The sequence below is a fragment of the Ictalurus punctatus genome, chromosome 5 (genome assembly GCF_001660625.3).
Source record: "Ictalurus punctatus breed USDA103 chromosome 5, Coco_2.0, whole genome shotgun sequence".
Lineage (NCBI taxonomy): Eukaryota > Metazoa > Chordata > Actinopteri > Siluriformes > Ictaluridae > Ictalurus > Ictalurus punctatus.
In genome coordinates this window covers 22,113,869-22,135,511 of record NC_030420.2, presented here as the reverse complement: position 1 = coordinate 22,135,511, position 21,643 = coordinate 22,113,869, and the positions used below count along the sequence as shown (strand labels likewise).

Here is a 21,643-nt window from a genome sequence, read left to right as displayed (position 1 = left end):
ACTACTGTTAATGTTCCAGCTGTACCATCTTCTAAACAACACTACCATGATCTCAGTTTCACTAATTACAGTTGACTTAATGGACTCTTTCAGAGTGTAGCATACAGTATATTCATGTAGTTTATGTTAGACTATGAAATCAGCACTCTCACATGCCCACATACTGCATCATTAGATTTATCATTATTCATAGACCTGACAGTGGCACTGCATTGCACAAAATGTATTTGTCTCTAGACATCATTATTTATTATTTAGATGACTTCTTATTACATTTTCTTATCATTGAAATTAAATGGATTTTAGCACCTATATTTTGAACTGTTTTGCGCTAAAACATTATCTGATTATATGTAATGTATTGATGTGCACTAGCCATACTTCTACAAAGCATAGTTGTCCACTTTCACATTATTAAACATATTCTAGGTACTGTTATTGTTCACATTTATTTAACCCATATCGATCGTGTACACCTTATTGTTATTCAGGTCACCTCTTGTCATTTTATACCCTATTACACAATGAAATTGGTATCTGAATTAGAGTAATTCTTCTGTGGGTTGCAGAAAATGAGTGTGCTGCTGGGCCCCATACAAAGGTATTGCATATCCAAACCCATCAGCATACACAAAAAAAAAGCAAAAAAAAAAAAAAAACAAAAAAAAAACCCACGTGTGAAAGATGTCACCTGATCTTCAATAGCGGGAGGCTGATTATCAACTCAAACCCACTCCACTGGCAGATAAAAGGTACTTATAGGAACAGTACCCGTTTGGATGGAAAGAAAGAGTCAACAGATGTTCTCCAGAGCATCACTGTCTCACATTTTAGCCACCGGATTTCATTTTCATCAAGCAACACCACCCAGAGCCTGTCTGTCTGTCTCTCTCTTGCCTCCTGCTACAAGATGCATAGGGTTAACACATCAGGCAACATCACAATTTTAAAAAATTAGACAAAGGGAGACCTTTGAATCACAAGGTACTATTTGACTAGTATTATGTACATGGTACTCAATTTATATATATATATATATATATATATATATATATATATATATATATATATATATATATATATATATATATATATATATATATATATTAAGCAAAAAACTGCTTAAGTATAATAAATATATATAAATATATATAAAAGTTTATATGTTGCAGTTTATATATACTTTTAAGTTTTATTAAGAGTCACATTATCATGGCTTAGTATCTTAAAATCACAGATATCTCAGATATAACCTTATAGAACTTAAAGGTTTTGAGTTATCTGCTTAGTAGTCTTGCAATTGAATTGTCAGATAAATCCATCCACCCATTTTCTGTACCGCTTATCCTACACAGGGTTGCAGAGGAGCCTGGAGCCTATCCCAGGTAACTCAGGGCACAAGGATGGGGTGCCAACCCATCACAAGGCACAATCGTATATATATTCACACACCCATTTACACACTACAGACTATTTGGAAATGCCAATCAGCCAGCAACACAACACATGTCTTTGGACCAGGGGAGGAAATTGCAGAACCCGGAGGAAAGCCGCAAAGCACGAGGAGATCATGCAAACTCCACGCACACAGGGTGGAGGCAGGATTAAAAACTCCAACCCCAGAGGTGTGAGGCAAGAGTGCTAACGAAGAGTGCCCCCTTGTCAGAAAAATCTCTTCAGTTAATTTTGAAATTGTGTCACTATAATCATCATTAATTCTGATTATATTATCTTTCTGTATCACATACATCTTATCCTTCAAATTTTTCAGAACATACTTTCCACTTTTTAAACAACAACAACAACAACAACAACAATGCAACAGAATAACAACTGAGCATAAACGTTGAGTTGATCAATGCAGACATTTAAACTGAGAGATATTTATGAGTACAGGAATGAGGTTTGACAACATGTATTACAGAGGGTTTAAGACATATCATTAATGTTTATTTTTAGAATTAGATTGCCCTAGATCCCAGTTTGCATTGGCCTGTTTCTTCCCTTCTCTATCTTTGAGTGCTTTTCTTTATTGTGCTTTAAAAGCACTAATGGCTCATGGGCATTTTGATAAGGAGCATTAGGGTTTTATGACATTGTGTATTGTTTGAAATTCTCCCCTTTAGTAAAACTAACTAACTGGGCCATGACACTACAAATATTACAGTCTTAAATAAATGTCAGTATTTCATATTTGCAAATACAGTGTTTATGTTTTGGTGTAGACAATATCACAGATCACAAATTAAATAAAAAACCAACATAAAGTATTTTAGGAAGGTGTTGAGACACTATGAGCCATTAGCAATTAGAAAACTTAATGCGCTGTGGGTTCTGAAACTGTTTTGGAGGGTCTAGCATGATTCTTCCTAAAGATATTCTCTCAAAGGTGGTGGAAAGAGCACTCAACAGCTTTGGTGTTTAATTGGATTGAGAACTGGTGGCTGTGAAAGATATGGCATATAATTTATACCAAACCATTTACTGAGCCACCATGTCCTGTAGATCTGGTTGCTGGGACTATGGTTGCTGCTATGGCCTTGGGACTGCAGTTACCACATGCAGTTTTGTACTCAGGTCTCCTTTGGTGAACAGAGGACTAGTTCAACAGACTTCATGTAAAACTCATAATGAACTTTCTTTTACTTTCACACCATCCGTTGTTACCCAGATGAGGATGGGTTCCCTTAGGTTCCCTTAGGTTTCCTTGCCACTGTTGCCACCGGCTTGCTCAATAGGGATAAATTCACACACTTAAAATCTGTATCCTAGTTTCTGTAAGGCTGCTTTGAGACAAAGTCCATTGTTAAAAGCGCTATAAAAATAAAATTTAATTGAATTGAACTGTAGATGCGGAAGGGGTCATGCTGCAAGAGCCCACTCCCATAAGGATAGACATGTTTCATCATAGTGTAAAGGTGATCAGTCATAATAACTTTGTGTTGATTTGCAATGACTCTTGCCTCTTATCTCTTGTTACCAAAAAATCTGCCCCCTACAGCATAATAGAACCTGCAGGTTTTATCTTGCGACTCATATATAGTATATGGGTTAATGGCTAACTGTTTATTATTTGCATAATTGATAATATGTAATCTATGCAATGTGGTTGTCATACAGTATCTCACAAAAGTGAGTACACCCCTCACATTTTTGTAAATATTTGATTATATCTTTTCATGTGACAGCACTAAAGAAATGACACTTTGCTATAATGTAAAGTAGTGAGTGTACATCTTGTATAACGGTGTAAATTTGCTGTCCCCTCAAAATAACTGAACACACAGACATTGATGTCTAAACTGCTGGCAACAAAAGTGAGTACACCCCTAAGGGAAAATGTCCAAATTGGGCCCAAAGTGTCAATATTTTGTGTGGCCACCATTATTTTCCAGCACTGCCTTAACCCTCTTGGGCATGGAGTTCACCAGAGCTTCACAGGTTGCCACTGGAGTCCTGTTCCACTCATCCATGACAACATCACAGAGCTGGTGGATGTTAGAGACCTTGTGCTCCTCCACCTTCCGTTTGAGGATGCCCACAGATGCTCAATAGCGTTTAGTCCATCACCTTCACCCTCAGCTTCTTTAGCAAGGCAGTGGTCATCTTGGAGGCATGTTTGGGGTCATTATCATGCTGGAATACTGCCCTGTGGCCCAGTCTCCGAAGAGAGGGGATCATGCTCTGCTTCAGTATGTCACTGTACATGTTGACATTCATGGTTCCCTCAATGAACTGTAGCTCCCCAGTGCCGGCAGCACTCATGCAGCCCCAGACACTCCGACCACAATGCTTGCCTGTAGGCAAGACAAACTTGTCTTTGTACTCCTCACCTGGTTGCCACCACACACGCATGACCCCAGCTGAACCAAATAAGTTTATCTTGGTCTCATCCGACCACAGGACATGGTTCCAGTAAAACATGTCCATAGTCTGCTTGTCTTCAGCAAACTGCGGGCTTTCTTGTGCATCATCTTTAGAAGAGGCTTCCTTCTGGGACGACAGCCATGCAGATCAATCTGATGCAGTGTGCGGCATATGGTCTGAGTACTGACAGGCTGACCCCTCACCCCTTCAACCTCTGCAGCAATGCTGGCAGCACTCATATTTCCCAAAGACAACCTCTGGATATGACGCTGAGCACGTGCACTCAACTTCTTTGGTCGACCATGGCGTGGCCTGTTCTGAGTAGAACCTGTCCTGTTAAACCGCTGTATGGGCTTGGCCACTGTGCTGCAGCTCAGTGTCAAGGTCTTGGCAATCTTCTTATAGCCTAGGCCATCTTTATATAGAACAACAATTCTTTTTTCAGATCCTCAGAGAGTTCTTTGCCATGAGGTGCCATGTTGAACTTCCAGTGACCAGTATGAGGGAGTGTGAGAGCGATGACACCAAATTTAACACACCTGCTCCCCATTCACACCTGAGACCTTGTATTACTAACAAGTCACATGACACTGGGGAGGGAAAATGGTTAATTGGGCCAAATTTTGACATTTTCCCTTAGGGGTGTACTCACTTTCATTGCCAGCGGTTTAGACATTAAAGGCTGTGTGTTGAGTTATTTTGAGGGGACAGCAAATTTACACTGTTACACAAGCTGTACACTCACTACTTTACATTGTAGCAAAGTGTCATTTCTTTTGTGTTGTCACATGAAAAGATATAATCAAATATTACAAAAATGTGAGGGGTGTACTCACTTTTGTGAGATACTGTATGTCTTCCCTCATTCTCATCAAGAGTTTATTCAACATTTTTCAGATGGACAAATCAACCTGGCAGCATTTCTCTCTTGCATATCAGGCTAAAGTTTCACAAAATGGTGTTGAAAAGGGATGCTTTTTGGAGCTTTTTCCGTGGATAAACAGTCGAGGTAATTATGCATGAATATCTGAAACTGCTTGGTTTTGACCTTTACACAATGCTAATCAAAAATCTTAGCCTTACACAGTATATCAACCACACTGTGAACAATAAAGTGTGATTTGGAAGAGCTTCTCAATACAGAACATCTGCAGAGAGACTGTGGACACCGAACTGGGATTTACTAACAATAAAGGCAGCTCACCATTCACTCAGACTCAGGGGTGTGTGTGTGTGTGCCCTGCGATGTATTGGCACCCTGTCCAGGGTGTACCCAACCTTGTGCCCGATGCTCCCTGGGATAGGCTCCAGGTTTCCCTGTGACCCTGAAAAGGATAAAGTGGTATAGAGGATGGATGGATGGATGGATGTATTTGGTGCAGCAGTGTTTTTTCTCTTACTTCTTCAGGTAAAGAGGCTGACATGAGAACTGAACCTTATTACATCCTGGAAGACAAGGAGATGATGTGGAGGAGGGGGCTCAGACTGAACAGGAAGATCACACTAACATGTTCTGAGGACACTACTTAACAATAATCACTGATATTAAACAAAAAGAAAAAAAATGCTAATAATAATAATTTATTATGCATTTCAAAAGTGGACCTAGTTTTGAACACTTCATTACATTTTAGAACATTGCTTCAAAAATTTCATTTGAAAAATGTTCAAAAGCATGGTAGTGGCATCAAGAAGCACTAGTGTTGTTTTGCAGAGCCCTTTTGTTAAAATGTCTTTTGATACCAAACAACTGGCACACCACATCTGAAAAACAGGCAATCCAATAAATAAGAATGAGACTATATTTATTTGGGAGACAGTGGTGTGATCCAATTTATGTTCATGTCTATGCATCAGCACAGTAGCTTTTCTCAATAAAAACTCAATTCTACAACTTAGCATGCTAATAAATGAAAATAGATTGAATGTATTGTACATGTGACACATTTATCTGAGCAGCTTAAGCAACTAAATATTGATTAGTATTGATTGTTGCTGTCTTATTAATGAACACACAACCAGTAATTATACCCTTGCAAAAGTTGCCACTTTTTTTTATTCCTTGTAAGGTAATCCATTACAAATTTCACAAAAACCATGGAAATGACAACAGCAATGCTTTAAGTTTGGAAAACTGTTCATCATGCATATTGACCGAAATCTAGAGAGGTGTAAAAGAGAAAAAAAGCACAGAAAAGGAAAATCAAGTCAAAACAATGAGTTGGGTCATGCTGAAAAGCTGCACTTTATGACCTCTCACTGTAATGCTGCACACGAGAAGGAATAAGCAGGTTTTACAAAATCCTTCAGATTTTTTAGTCCAACCATGCACATTTCATAAAACAAGCAATGGCACTTGATGGGTGGCACCTTGTCGAGGAAAAACTCTGGTACTAATTTGTCTCTACATGAAAAATCTCTTGTGTAAATTTTCAGTTCCTTATCTCCTCAAGCAGATGTTCTTGGTTTGAAAAGGATGTGACTAAGTTAGTATCTAGTGATGAAAGAATTGTTTGCTCTTATTAATTATGAACTGAATCTGGTATCAACCAGCATGTGAATTTATACAACAAAACTCATTAAAATCAAATTATAATACAACAAATTTGACAAAAAAAACCCCTCCAATAAGACTAAATTCGAAACAACCATAAATGAATCCAACAAAACAAACAAATGCACTGAAATGACTAACGATTCATTCATGCGTTTCCCATAGTAAAGGTTTACAAAAATAATGTGCATGACTGCTTAGTATCAGTTGGCCAGGTAAGTTAAAATACTATACATGCTCACTGTGACTGAAATGATACAAAATTGATTGCTGAAAAGGTACCCTCAAAAATAAACCTACCACTTTGATCAAACACACTTTCTGAAGTTTACCAGATCATTTTCAGGACTAGGCTAACTGCAAATAGTAACAACATAAGGCAATTTAACATGCATATCCTTAATAAACATTTATGAGACATCAATTATTGCACCCAATTTATATCAAAAGATCAATAAAGATCATCACATAGGGAGGGGGAAAAATCAGCCATTGGGTCAGGATCTCAAATGCACAGGTCACTCTATCAAGCAGACCTTTGATTTAATGGGCTAATTGCAGTCCATGAAATCAAAGGCCATGCTAAACCATATGAAGCCAGTGTTGAATGGAATTGGGAAAATTCCATGCAACTAATTAAATTATCATAATTTATGTTCACTAATAGATTGAGTCTAGCTTTCCATAAATCAAGAAAAGAGCCTCTGTCCAATCTCACAGTCTATCTCACAGATAACACCGAGGATTTTAATAGAAAAATAAGAGCTCAAAGTTTAAAATGCAAAAAAAATCAGGGGCAAAATTCCAGAATTGTTGGGGATGCACATCAGAATACGGCAGTGAAAGCGATTAAGCCCTGCTGTTCACCAAGAGTGTTGATGCACCAATAAGTCACCCAGTAAGCACCTATTCTAACTTAACACTGATACTGTATACTTAACTGTCAAAAACTAGAAATAAGAGTATTAACAATTATTACAGTTTGCCTAGTGAATTCAACATGGGCCTTTGAGTATCCTTAAATATTTTAGATGAAAATGGCCAAAGATACCCAGAACCTGCAAGATTTTAGTTAATCTGAACTAGCTGTGCCTCTTGAAGCATATTCTTTGATTTATAAGGTTATATGTATATACTTTATATTTATGTTGTATGTATATTTATGTTGCTTCAGACATTAAAAAAACAAAAACAAAAACAAAACAAAAAAAAAACACGTGCTTTTCATGCACTTGGGTTTATGGGTTTTGAAAAAAAGAGAGAGAGAGGTCAGGGAAGAGGGAAAACAAAGGAAAACTTCCAAAGCGGTTTTGTTAAATGATCTTTTGATACCTGAATGCATTTCCATATTTCTCAAAATTGTAAACTAAGTCTGCATTGAGATGGCACTTGGAACATTTTACTCATAATTTCCCAAATCTCAGAAACACCATTCCCCAAATGTATCTCCAAATTAACACAATGTGAACAATCTACTATATTGCAAGCCTATCTAGGGCATTGCACAATTAAAATAATCTGACATGACATCTTTTTGCAACCACTAGTGGTTATCTAAATTGTTCTCTTCATGGCATATATTTACAAATCCTATAGCTGGATGAAATGCCCTGGAACAGTGATATTGTAAACCTATCCTGATGCTGCTGTGATGTGCAAGCGAATAAATAAATAAATAAATAAAATAAAGAAACAAGGCAATTGTCTCTAGAGAGTGTCTCTTATTTAAGCTATACATACTCCTAAAAAGAAGTCTATAAGTCTCAAATTTTGTACAGGTAGTGAACAAGCTCTAAAATGACAAAGTAAACTACACTCAAAAGAATATCCAGGGCTTTGTCCAAGTATTGACATATTTTTAAAACCCAAAGGTGTTCTTACCACTGAAACAAATCTCATAAACTCAAATAGAGTGTCACTTGTTGTTGTTCAGACTCTGAAAGGAGTGTTAGCCATACCCTGTGGCCATTGCTTGATTGTTTGTGCTTTATAGCATGTTCACCTGTAGAGATACTGCTGAATTGGTTGTGAAAATATCCAGATGTGGAGAGGGAAGCCTGTGACTACAGCCTGTTTTCCCTGGTCTGAACTGAGCTAGTAGTATAAACTCAGATAGTAGAGGTTGGGCTAAGCACAGCAGGGCTACAGTCTGGTGGAGTCTGGTTGGGTTTGATGCCTCTTGATTTCATGTAAGAGATTAACTGATCGGGGATCTCCGCCAGGACATCTTTGGCTAGCCGCGCCATGCTGAGAACATGGTTCCCTGTCCGGTCCATGTAGTCCCGGAATGGCACAAACTGTTGTGACACAATAAACATTAAATGCAGTTTATTCCCACATCCCTGAATTCAAATGAGCAAGGGCAATGTGGATGGATTTTGTTCTGCGTCTCAATTCCCCTACTATTTATTCTAAATTGTAACCAAGATTAGAATTAATCCCAAATCGTATTATGTTGGAATGAGTATCCGAAAGGTACCTGGATTGTCTACTATTTCTGGTAGATTTTCAATGTGTGGCTCTGTGGACACTTTTTCAGCTAATATTGCTCACAACTCCATGTGTGACGGAAGGAGGAGGAATTTTTTGATGGTTTGCGTCACCGGATTCAAGGACGCATTTTAGAGAGGTATAAATGAAATGTGGAAAAATAAATCAAGGGAATGATACATTCAATTATAAAGTATAACTTTTATAATGAATAATGAATAATGAGGAGCTTGTTTACGGTGACAGTGGGCGTATCTAGGCAACAATGTTCTCATCCTTTACACAACATGTTAGTATGTCCCAGTACTTGCATACTCTTTTGCTACACACTCAAAAGTATGTACTTTTTCTTCACAAAAAGAGTACATACTTTTAGTGCATAGTATAAGTAGGCGAATTGAGATGCAACATAAATCTTAAGCAAATAACAGAATGCAAACCCCACCCCAGTAGCTGAAGGTATTTTTAATTGTTAAAGGCAGTGGGCACAAAAAACAAAACAAAAACAAAAAACTTCATTTGATGTTTCAAATGTTGTATGCCTAAGAGGCCCCATTTACACCTGGTCATTTGTATCCTGATTGTAACCACATGTATTTACACTTGTAGTCAAATGCATTTCTGGTCAGCTTGACTAAAATTCAACAGCTGTACATTATTTAGCATTGACATGCAAATGATGTCTTTATAATCTAACAGGTGGCATCACCTATTGTGAGGAGTCAAATGTCACTTGGAGATACATGGAGACAGATACAGTATAACGTGACTAAAATGCATCTCAGACCTCAAAGTGTGATCAGATTTAGATCTCTTTCAAATGCACTATGGGTGCATTTTCTCTTTCATTTTTATGTGGATATTCTCTATTCTGATATAATCTTGTTACTTAAGATGCAAGAAATCATCAGGTGTTAAATGAGACAAAGGCTTACACTTAGAAAACATTGTATAACCCTGCTGAAAGACACAATAGAAACTCTCATAAAACGTGTAATGGTTTTAATTATTATAATGGGAATTATATTGGTTTTAATGGAAAGTGTTACGGTCCCTGTGGGTCTGTACTGGTAATTTGTTGAATTCTATTGCTGGAATGTCTAGTTGATACTATTAAAGACCAATAATGGTAATGGTTTAAATGGTTAATAGCTGGTTTGTAATGGAAACGGAAATGGAAATGGAATTTGTAGTGGAAACCACTAGAATTTCATTTTGTTTCTGTTGTTTTTTTCAATAGGAAAGTTTCATAATGTCATCATGGTCGTGATAATTTCACTGGTGCAATTTGAGGGCTTAAGGATATGTGTGTGCATTCTGTGAATCTTAAAAATAAGAAAAAAAATGGGGGGGGGGGGTATTACTATTATTTTTTATTTTTTTTAACTTATTTTTAGACTTAAATACAGGTTCTCTGACAATTGACTGACAAGTGTAAAGTACACCTGAAGCTGTCATTTAAACTTTTAAAACCACCACATATTTAAATTATTACAATATTGTCTTAAGAAATGTTACAAGAAGGTACTAAATCCACATCTTTATCTTGTAAAATATAAGGATCTATGTATATGCATCAACATGCAAACTGGCAGCTTCCTTATGTCCTCTTTTTACAACAATTCCAGCCTACTAATATGATTGGTCGAGTTCCAAGATTGTCTATATTTCCTATAACCACACTGAGACATTTCGCTGTGTGTATCACTCCGCTCGTGTGCTCGCCATGTAAATTTCCACTTCAGTCATTGGACACGGCAAACAATACTTTTCAGGAATATAATTTTTGAGTTAAAATATGAACGCTCATCAGATGAAGATGAAAAGGAAGAAGGGACACCAATTTTGCCAGAAGCATCTTTAACGGGAATGTACAAATCAATGTGAGCTAGATAGCGAGCTAGCCAACATGGTATAAAGTAAGTGTGGCTTCTTCGGGATCTATTTCCACTAGTGGAGCAAAAATAAACATTTGGTCAAACTGTGTCTGAAATGTCACTTACTCGCACATACATTTTGGAAATGCCAATCAGCCTACAACATGTCTTTGGACTGGGGGAGGAAACCCCCGAAGCATTGGGAGACCATGCAAACTCCGCACACACAGGGAAGAGGTGGGATGCCAACCACCAACCCCGAGGTGCGAGGCAAACATGCTAACCACTGAGTCTCCATGCCCCCCTTCAACTTACATGTATCATAAGTGAAAATAAGTAAAGTTTCATTATCTGAATCCTAATTTTACATTGTCTCAGAAGTTTATATAATAATATCCAAAATCTTTATATAATGCCTGAACTGTTAATATTACCAATAGGTATGCAAACTAGCTTTTAAGAACATTTAAGAAGCTAAATTTTCCCAGTTACCATGGTGTTATCCTCTAGTAAGTATCGTATTTTACAAGGCATTGAACCTCTTTTGTGAAAACACAAACGCTCATATGCAGTTCTCCCTAATTAATTTTATATGGCAGTACTTAAAGTCAAAGTAAAATGAAAAATTTATGCTTCCTTTTTTTTTTTTTTTACACAAATAACTATCTATCTATATAGAGACAAAATAGCATCCAAGAGGAGTTAACAGGTTCAAAAAAGCATATTTTCAAGTGGCTTTATGTAGTAGAAACTACTGTATATGAGCAATGCTACCTGAACAATGTCCCTTTCTGCCAGCTTCCCTCTTGAAGATATTCGGATGTCATCACCATCCAATTCAACCATGGCTGAAAAGATAAGATTATTTGTTATCATATTACCATGTCAACATTATTCAAATTTAAAAAAGAAAAATGCATTTTTCTCCTGAATGTAATGAAAATGAGCACTGGAGGCAGATGGTGATCCATGCTCATTAGATTCAACATCTGTGAACAGCAGGTTGACATCTGCTTATTTCCCAAAACCCTCAAATCTCCACAATTAGTGGATATCTAACCCCCAAAATTCGTCTTTTTTTTTTTTTTTTGGCTACAATTGTGGGAGCATGACTGCAAATCTCAAGTTTTAGCTTGGAGTCCTAAACTTTTATGGAGACTAATGTCTGAAGTGACAAACTTTAAGGATGCAAAGGGATCTTCATTCTTACCATCAAACTCAGCCTGGCCAACTCCAACAATTATGATGGACATTGGGAGTTTAGCAGCCTGTAAGGGGAAAGAAATTAAGAGTGACAGAAATGTACCGGGCAAAAACGGTGATTTAAGGCAACAACTATATAAATGGTAATAATTTTAAAAAAGAAATAATCATTAGGAACATCCAATTGAATTCTAATATAAGAACACATTTTACGTTGGATATTTATTAAACAAATTGTTTAATCGGTAGTTGGTCAATGTCACAATCAGTGCACAAAATTTAGCATTGTAACTATAAAGTTGAGATGTGGATTAGAAAAGGTTGCCAGATTTTTCTTGAGTAGAAGGATCAGAAATGGGGTCTTTCAATAGCATCTAGACCACTGCATTTAAACACAAGCTCTGGCCTTTAAGCCCAAAATTTTTTGAGAGATAAAACTATTTCCAAATGTAATAAGATGTAACATAAATGCAAGAGACAAATTATAAATAAAAAAAGAAAAAAAGAACAATACAGTGATATATGAATGATAAGAAACAAAACATTGAAATAGCACCTAATAAGAGTCTAGGTTATTGCCAATATATTACTTCACAAATAGTTCTAGTTATATTTATGACATTAATAAGCTTACAAAAATCCAGCACATTGTATTATGTTGCATTTTAATTTTTTTTTATGTAAATAAGCTGCAAGATACGAAATCCAGTTATGAAATCGCAATGTGTACCTAGGCTATTTTATCATGCTTTTAATTCACTATTTTAGTTTTAATATTATAAAAACAATACCAATGTTTTGGTTAATTTGATGCATTCTCCTGTAAATAAAATGTGATTTGAATGATAAGCAGACCTATCATCTGCTATGCTTTCAGCTCACTTTAAGTATGGTTGTGCACCTTCTATCAACTGAGGAGAGCTGGAAAAATCTGGAAACTAGACACATAAAATCCATTAGCAATTTCCCCATTAGTATTGATTCTATTGGGGATTGGGGATTGGGGAAAATCCCATTAGGAGGTTTTTTTTTCAGAAGTATTGTCACTGATCACACCCGCGCTGGGCGCTCAGAGATCTCAGTAAATATACCATTGGCAAAAGACGAATGTATTGAAATAATTCTCATGGCTGGATTGGGAAGCTGTCTCAAGGTTGCGATGGACTTTAAAATGAAACATGGCAAGCACATCACACAAGACACTGTTGCCAAACTGGGAGCCAAAGTTGGGAGAGATGACTCAGTGTGGGTTTACAAAGACATGTCAACCATGTAGCAGATGTTTTGAAAATAAAGCTACATTTTGCTAAAAAAAAATGTTCAAGAGCTCTCATAATGTACAATTTTGTTATAAAGAATGAATAAAAAATCATTAATAAAGATTAAGAATAGCAGTGGTCATAGAACTGAACTGTAAAGCACACCATGTAATGTGTGCATGAATATTCGGCTGGGGGTTGTCATTATTAATATGTGCAATTTGCTCTCTATTAAATGTTGTTTATATTTATATATGACATACTATAAGTAACTATAAATACTAACCAGTAAATGTAATACTTCTTTTAATAATAATAATAATAATAATAATAATAATAATAATAATAATACAAATATTACTACTACTACTACTACTACTACTACTACTACTAATAATAATAATAATAATAATAATAATAATAAAAATAACAACAACAACAACAACGATACTACTACAACTACTACTACTAATAATAATAATATGAGGAAGAATAAATGTATAGGCCTATATAAATAAATGCTAACTGCATGAATTATAGTTTGAACTACACAAGAACTAATCTCAGTATATGCACAACAACAACAACAACAACGATACTACTACTACTACTACTACTACTACTACTACTAATAATAATAATAATAATAATAATAATAATAATAATAATAATAAGAGGAAGAATAAATGTATAGGCCTATATAAATAAATGCTAACTTCATGAATTATAGTTTGAACTACAGAAGAACTAATCTCAATATATGCAGAGCTGCAGAATTTTACAAGGTACAGGTGATTTCCAATTTCCAGACCTTTTCATATGAAATAAATATTATGCTTCTTCACAATTATGCTTGAAAGCTTGCAATTACTTCTAAAAATGATAATTGACGGCCAATAAAAGAGAAATTATACAAACCAAGTATATGACAGGTCATAAGAAAATTGAGATATATGCACAAGTTTTGGACTGGAGTTTTACAGACATTGCCAGAATACTTTTTGGCAAATGAAACAAGAAATTATGAGGGTTGAAGTAGGTCAGTGTTCTTGGAAAAGCTTTCAGGGGCTAGAGCTCAACACAGAGAGGAGAAAGCACGCACACACACACACACACACACACACACACACACACACACACACACACACACACACACACAAATAATCTTTTACTATGGCAATGCAACAAGCTTTTTCATTGCTCGAGCTATCTTTTTCTTGGTATTGAAATTCTGAATCTCACACAGTGAACTTTACACATCAAAGTTTCAATTCATTTACACCATTAGTACAATAAGCATAGAGTAATTAAAAAAAACCACATTCGAATCATGACCATGGTATTATAATGTATTAGAATTCATTCTTAATTCTTAACCCAGATAGAATCTTATAATACTAAGGTTACCAAATGTAAAATACTGACATGTACATGAGATACACAAAACCACGATTCTGCTTATTCATCTGATCAACTGCTCCAAGCTCATCAATAAGTGAGCACAATGGACAAATGACAGCAGAGCAATCCTTTTAAATAGGTTGTGAAGCAGCAAGGTTTTTCAATCTTAGGAATATAAATGAATCCTTGGAAGAGCGGTCTCTGTGACATGTGGGGCAGTGAGAAAAAGAATGAGAGAAGAAATAGGAGAAAAAGAGAGAGAGAAAAAGAGAGAGAGAGAGAGAGAGAGAGAGAGAGAGAGAGAGAGAGAGAGAGAGAGAGAGAGAGAGAGAGAGAGAGAGAGAGAGTTTCCAACTGGAACAAATGAATTAGGGTGCAGTCACTGATTCTGTCACCTCGGACTGTCAGGTCAGGAAATCCGTCTGCATAATTTAACCAACAGCTGTGGAGAAGAGAACAGCTTCACACAAAGTGCCCAATTTAATGTACGCTACATAAAAAAGACTTGTGAAAGGAAGAAGAAAAAGAAGACAAATTTTATTAAAAGCTTACATTCTTAAAAATAAAGGTTCCAATTAGAACTAAAAAAGGGTTTTTCAATCTGATGCCATAGGAGAATCCTTTTATGTTGCACAAAGATCCTTTTACTCTCAAGTTCTTCAGAGAACCATCTATTTACTGGTGCTTTAAAGAACCCAAAAATGGTTCTTCATAACATACATAATCATGTTGTCATATGTTCATATGTTCATATGTCATATGTTCTCTAAAAACCCTTATTTAATTAAATCCTTATTTAAGGAATCAAAATAAGGTTATAAAGAGATGTGCCAGGAGAATCTTTTCAAGTTACACAAACAACTCACTCAAAGGGTTCACTTTAACCTGTTAAGGTACAGTAAGATACCTTGAAGAACCAACACACTGCTCTGAAGAACCAATTTAAAAATCCCATAAAGAACTTCTTTAATCTCCAAAGAATCATATAACTCAAGAACCCTATACAAAGAAAAATGGTTCTTGACAAGAAGAAGGTTCTTTGCAGAAGAAGTGTTGTGATGGGGTATTGAAGAACCCTTATTTTTAAGAGTGTAACATATTCAGAATGTGATCTGCCCTGATCTAGGAACATTGAAGCTGTTTGTTATATAAATATAAATATAATCTAGTGGCCTAATTTAAACCACCAGGCAATTAATAAGGATTGCCACAGTTGCATGTTAATGAACACTATCTTTGTTCCACAAACATCATGCTTGAGCCTGCATCACAAGAAAATGAAACTATTGCTCCACTCGTGTGACTTTTTTGTTCCCACAGGATCTAGCCTTAAATTAAATTAAATTAAACCCTTAAAGTAAATTCCATTTCTAGCATGCTTTCTAAAATAAAAAAAAAAAATAGTTTGCCTACTATTTGCAGCTGTATTTGTGTTTGTTTAGGATGCATTAACTGTTCAATCCGAATAACATACTTGTCTCGGTTATATCCTTTATTGGAAATGTTCTTGCTCAAATATGAATATTTAATATGTTATTTAAAAAAAATCTGATTCACCATCTTTCAGATCTATAAACCTTAAAAATGCATGGATCTGTTCATCAAGGATGGTATTAAATTCCCTAGTCTTGCAGAAAAGCAAGGTTGATGGATGTGAAGAGAAAGAGCAGCAGACAAGATCTTAAAAGGAAGGTGTGGCTGTTCTAATGGTTTGACTAACAGTCGCAAATTCCCTTTAAATCCAGTCTGCTGGGTAACTGATGGTAGGGTAGCAGTTGTCATGGCAGATGAGCTTCTGAAGATGTAGAAGTTGAGAGAGATTTCGATCCTCCCAAAGATAATTTGGTGTAAAGGCCTTTTTTTAAAAAAACAAAAAAACAAAAAACAAAAACATAATGCAATAAACTCAGAAAACACTGACAGTTTGGTAAAGAAAGAGAAACAGACAGACAGAGGTGTGTGTGTGTGTGTGTGTGTGTGTGTGTGTGTGTGTGTGTGTGTGTAAGACGGAGATATACACATGTAATTAGAAAGATACTCACATTGACGATGGCTTCTTTGGTCTGAGCCATGTCTGATATAACTCCATCTGTGATGATTAGGAGCACAAAGTACTGTGAGCCATCTTCCACTACTGCTGCATATCTAATACACACACACACACACACACACACACGAAAACAAGCATCAGCACACTCCAAAGTATAGCAATCTACCACACCTAAAAAAAAAAGGAAAAAAAAAGTGAAAGACTTAAATTGCGTAACAAATGTGTTTAACACCCGAATGATTAACCATTAATAAATCACATGGACAAAAAAGGATCATGAAAGAAACCAATGAACAGGGTTATAATCTATTTTTGCAGGCAGCCTAAAACCCATGCATTTCCTCTTGGATGCTTGTTGATCTCAGACGCTGTATTGTTTTATTATCATCAAATTCTCTAAACCACTTTGTGATTCAAAACAGTTCGTGCAGATTACAAAAAAATAACGGATCATGCTGTAGATTAAACCTCTCTGGTGTCACAACTTATGGCAGTGATTTTGTCTTATGCGCTTAATGTAAAATCAAGCAGCTAGGTTTGATATGCATGCTGTCATTTGTTCCTTGAGCATTAAACTGAAACGAATGCAACTCAGAAATAATGTCAGCTTGTCTCATTAGTGTACAATAATGACCTTCAAAAAAATGGACACTGGGTCCCATCAAGTCCCATGGGGTAATATCTTTTCTGTCTTGTCAAGGACTGGCACATAATGGCATGTTTAATTAAAAGCTAGACAAGAGGATTAGGCACTCTCATTCCCTCACAAGCCTCTCTATTTTTCCCTCTTTGAAGGTAATTAGACATGCAGATTGTCAGGTTACAGAGAAAACGTGAATCTCAAAGTTCTCCATCCTGAAGGCTTTCCTGTGGAAAACTTAAACAAACAGCTTTACCTCTTATCTGACTGTTAGAAAGCACTGACACTGGAGAGCCCTTCCAAAAATCTCTTCAGAGAAAGCTGCACCATTTTACTGATTACATGCATTATTTCTTAACTATCTATGTGGTGCATCTACAATAAAAAGTCCCTCAGTAAGTGATTACAGAAAATGGAGCAATAATATATTCTTACTAGCGCATTAATTTAAACCTTGCAGCTGGAATTACTCTCAGAGATGCTGTTTTAGAAAATTAATCAGTCATAACCAAGCATTTAACAGCACTATGGTATAAATTGCTGTAACAGATTTTTTTTTTTAACTCACCTCGCTACATGATTGATGACTGGGGCAAAGTTAGTTGGTCCATAAAGCTGAACCGTCTTCAGACTCTGGTGGTATGCCTCTAGAATGCCCTCCATGCCATTACAGTATGGGTTATCTACATTACCGTTCTTTAATTAAAAACAAGAGATCAAACAATATCATAAACTGCATACTATGTAAATAATTTGGAAAGTGAGTTAGAATGTCAATCATTCAATCAGTCAAATCGTCAGAAGGCATAGGACAATAATAAAACAATCTGTCATAAGGCATAAGTTAAAAGTAGAGTAATGCACTGTGAGTGAATACAGATATGAGCATATTAAAAAGTGCCTGGAATGGAGCAAATGATGGTATAGTGAAAAGAGGGAGGGAGTGTATTAGTTCACAGATTTGAAGAATGCTGCATTGAGAGTACTATGCAATATACTGTAAGGGATTTTCACAGAACTGTACGCATACATTAAAGATAAACGAAGAAATGCAGTCCTGTAACGCAGTACATTAACATACATATTTAATAAACTGCAACCAAAATCTACAACATCAAACATTAAAAGATAACAATGGCATGGAAACGCGAAAATTAGACTAAATGTACAAAATATCGTAAAACTATGCAGGGCTGTAAACATTACATTTTAATACTATGGCCATAAAGTAATGATGAGCAGTGCAGCTCTTACCAGGGGGAATTCATGAGACACTCTGCCATCAGGAGGGAGTTTGGCTCCAAAACCCAATGCAGGGAACATCTTGTCACTGTCATAATCCTGGATGATCTCCCCGACAGCCTTTAGTGCCATAGCATAGGCGTTCATCTGGTATGGGTTCATATAATGCAGAGATGTGGACTGAGATGGGTTCCCTTAGAGGAGAGAAATGAGGGGATGTTCTGTTTTACAGAGAATAAAAACTTGCAGAAAATGGCAGAATACACACCCCAATAATAGTATTATTATTATTATTATTATTATTATTATTATTATTATGCAACTGTCTGCCAGTAATATGACATCTTTTTAGAATGGAGTCACAAAGAGCACACATCATTATAGAAAGAAGAACCGATAGAAACCAGTGAGATCAAGTAGCAGCCACATCTTTGCACAATTGTTTGATCCTTTGTAGGTTGTATGCATTTTCTATCCAAACTAAAATACCTTCATGCATATTTATTAACTAAATGAAAGTGACTAAGCTGTAACAAAGGGGAAATAATTCAGCATAAATCTTCTCAGACAGAGAAAAACCATTAATCATCCTTTCTTTAGTTAAATACAATGTATTACATCTAAATTTGCTCACATGCATTCTTTTGTTTTGTTTTTTTGTGGTGTAAGCCTGACTCAGCATCATTAACAGCGCTTAATTAACCATTCTAAGTGCTTGGTCATATACAGTAGATGCACATTTGCCTGAAGAAAATTACTTATTATCTATAAAGCTGCACGAGAGTTAATGAACACCATTAATAAGTAAATCTAGAAACAAGTAAGAAAATACTATAAAAACACAAGAAGATATTCTCACCATTGGAAGCTGTGAAATCAATAGCCACAGTGAAATGGATCTGAGTGCTAGAAAACAGGGAGCAAAAGTTGGATAAAAAAGAAAAGAAATTACCAGAAATAAAAAAGAGAGAAGAGTTCATAGTTAAAAAAACAAACAAAAAAAAAACAAAAAAAAAACCTTGAAAATGAGCATTAATATCAAGATCTTGCAGTCCAATTCCTCTGAAAGCATAAACTCTCCAGACATCTCTTCAGCACGGAGGCCATCTGATTGAGCAAACTAGTGCAATCAGAGGCTCCCTGTGGACCTACATTGTGTTAGTTTGTTCTCCCGCTGTGCATTCTCTCTTTGTTCATCTCTGTCCTCTCATCCTTCAGAATCTGCTTTGGATTTAGGACAGCTTTCCCAAACCAAACCATTATTTAAGCTGTTTTGATAGTGGCTGCACAATGGATTCTAACCAAATCAGCCTGCAAAGGGCAGTCTGTATCGACACCTGCAAAATCTTCCTCTTTCATTCCAGCCAGCAGGGCACCAGTGTCAGGTCAGCAGGAGCTACTGATTGCAGGTGCTTGTCCATCATTTATTCCCATCACCTGTCACAGCTAGCTGCCCACATACTCCTATAACAGGCCATTATAAATGTATGAGGATGTCAGAGCTCATGGAGACAGAATACTGCTGATGGCTGTTCAAAGTGCAAGCCAGTAGTGATTAGACCTGTAGAAAGAGTCCATGTACCTCATAAGTGCAGTGTTTTTATTTGTTGAGAAAATGTTTCTGACTACAAGATGGCTGCTATTTAGGTTTGTTAGGTCCATTTGTATAGACAGGAGTGTATCATATCAGAAACAACACAAGCATGTCTATTTGAAATTACTTAATACCTCAATACAGTTTGAGAGGAGTGTGTGATAATTTAGCCATGCTCTTTTCATGATGGTAAACCAGAGACTATAATCTTCTTCTCCTTGCTAGCTTTAATAGCCTTGTACATAGGGGTAACATCTGCTGAGGCATGGTGAGAACTATTTTCTGATATGCCCAGTTTTGTCCCCATGTGTTTTTTAAAATCTTTTATATAATAGGTTGGGAGTTCAATTCTGGCCTCCGCCCTGAGTACATGGAGATAGTATTTTCTCCCCATGCTTCAGGGTTTCCTCCAGGTACTCTGGTTTCCTTCTCCAGCCCAAAGACATGAACTGTAGGCTGATTGGCATTTCCAAATTGTCCATAGTGTGTGAATAGGTGTGTGCATGATTGTGCCCTGCGATGGATTAGCACCCCGTCCAGGGTGTCCATGTGCCAAAAGGTTCCTTGGGCTAGGCTCCAGGCTCCCCATGACTCTGTTTAGGATAAGTGGTACAGAAAATGCATGGATGGATGGATGGATGGATGGATGAATAAGTTCCAAACACATCATAAAAAAAATCACATCATAAAAAAAGAACTATTCATGTTTGTTTCTTACGGTGGTTTATATATAGTTCAATGTCTTCTCAGTAATAAAACTCACACAACTGGACAGCTTTAACACAAAAAAAATCAAGTTTCAAGATTCCTTTTCTGCAAGTCCACATATCTGTGTGATGTGATTGCTGTATCACATTTTGCAAAACAGTCAAATGGTATTGCAGCATATATAAACAAAATTAAAGTGAGGCTTTATACTGGCTGTAGCTCATTATACACAGTAAAATCCCTAGTGTTGAATTAACACCCAGAGTGTTCATTTGAGTGCAATGGACTTATATAAACACTGTAGGGTGTAAATTCAACACTCTGGGTGTTAAATCAACACTGGCGATTTTGCTGTGTACTGGGCTATTTAAGCATCCCATGCTCTTTACTTTCTTTTTTAATCTAACAGGCACATGTTAAGTTATGGAACTAGATAATCCACAGACCCTTCATTATGATCATGATCCAACTATTCAAATATGAGGCTCAAATTTGTTTATTAAACTTTAGTAACTGCAATTTGGATTAAACCCATTCAGTGACCAGACAAATAGGCTAATAAATAAACAAACTCAACAGTAAATATAATGACTTTGATAACGGTGGATTGATATTTCTACCACTGTAACAATTTTTTTTTAAATCGTGGAGCCTCTGGTTATGTTGGAAGTCACATGCTGCTGCTGAGGATGGCCCCACATGGTGCAGCCAGAGATCACCGAGATTACTGAGGGTTGTACAACTTAAAAACCATAAAG

The 21,643-nt window shown here is 36.3% G+C and overlaps 1 protein-coding gene across 1 annotated transcript in view; it reads right to left on the bottom strand.

Annotated features, from left to right (window-relative positions):
• Positions 1-5,589: 5,589 nt before the first annotated feature.
• The window catches only part of cpne5a (copine Va), a 98,987-nt gene continuing 82,933 nt past the window's right edge, over positions 5,590-21,643 (bottom strand). Inside the window, exons 15-21 of the mRNA XM_017467157.3 lie at positions 19,443-19,489; positions 18,596-18,777; positions 17,910-18,037; positions 16,694-16,796; positions 11,999-12,056; positions 11,563-11,636; positions 5,590-8,718 (exon numbers count right to left, since the gene is read on the bottom strand). Coding sequence (XP_017322646.1) covers positions 8,530-8,718; positions 11,563-11,636; positions 11,999-12,056; positions 16,694-16,796; positions 17,910-18,037; positions 18,596-18,777; positions 19,443-19,489 — 781 coding nt within the window. The 3' untranslated portion in view covers positions 5,590-8,529. The remainder of the gene's footprint in view (positions 8,719-11,562; positions 11,637-11,998; positions 12,057-16,693; positions 16,797-17,909; positions 18,038-18,595; positions 18,778-19,442; positions 19,490-21,643) is intronic.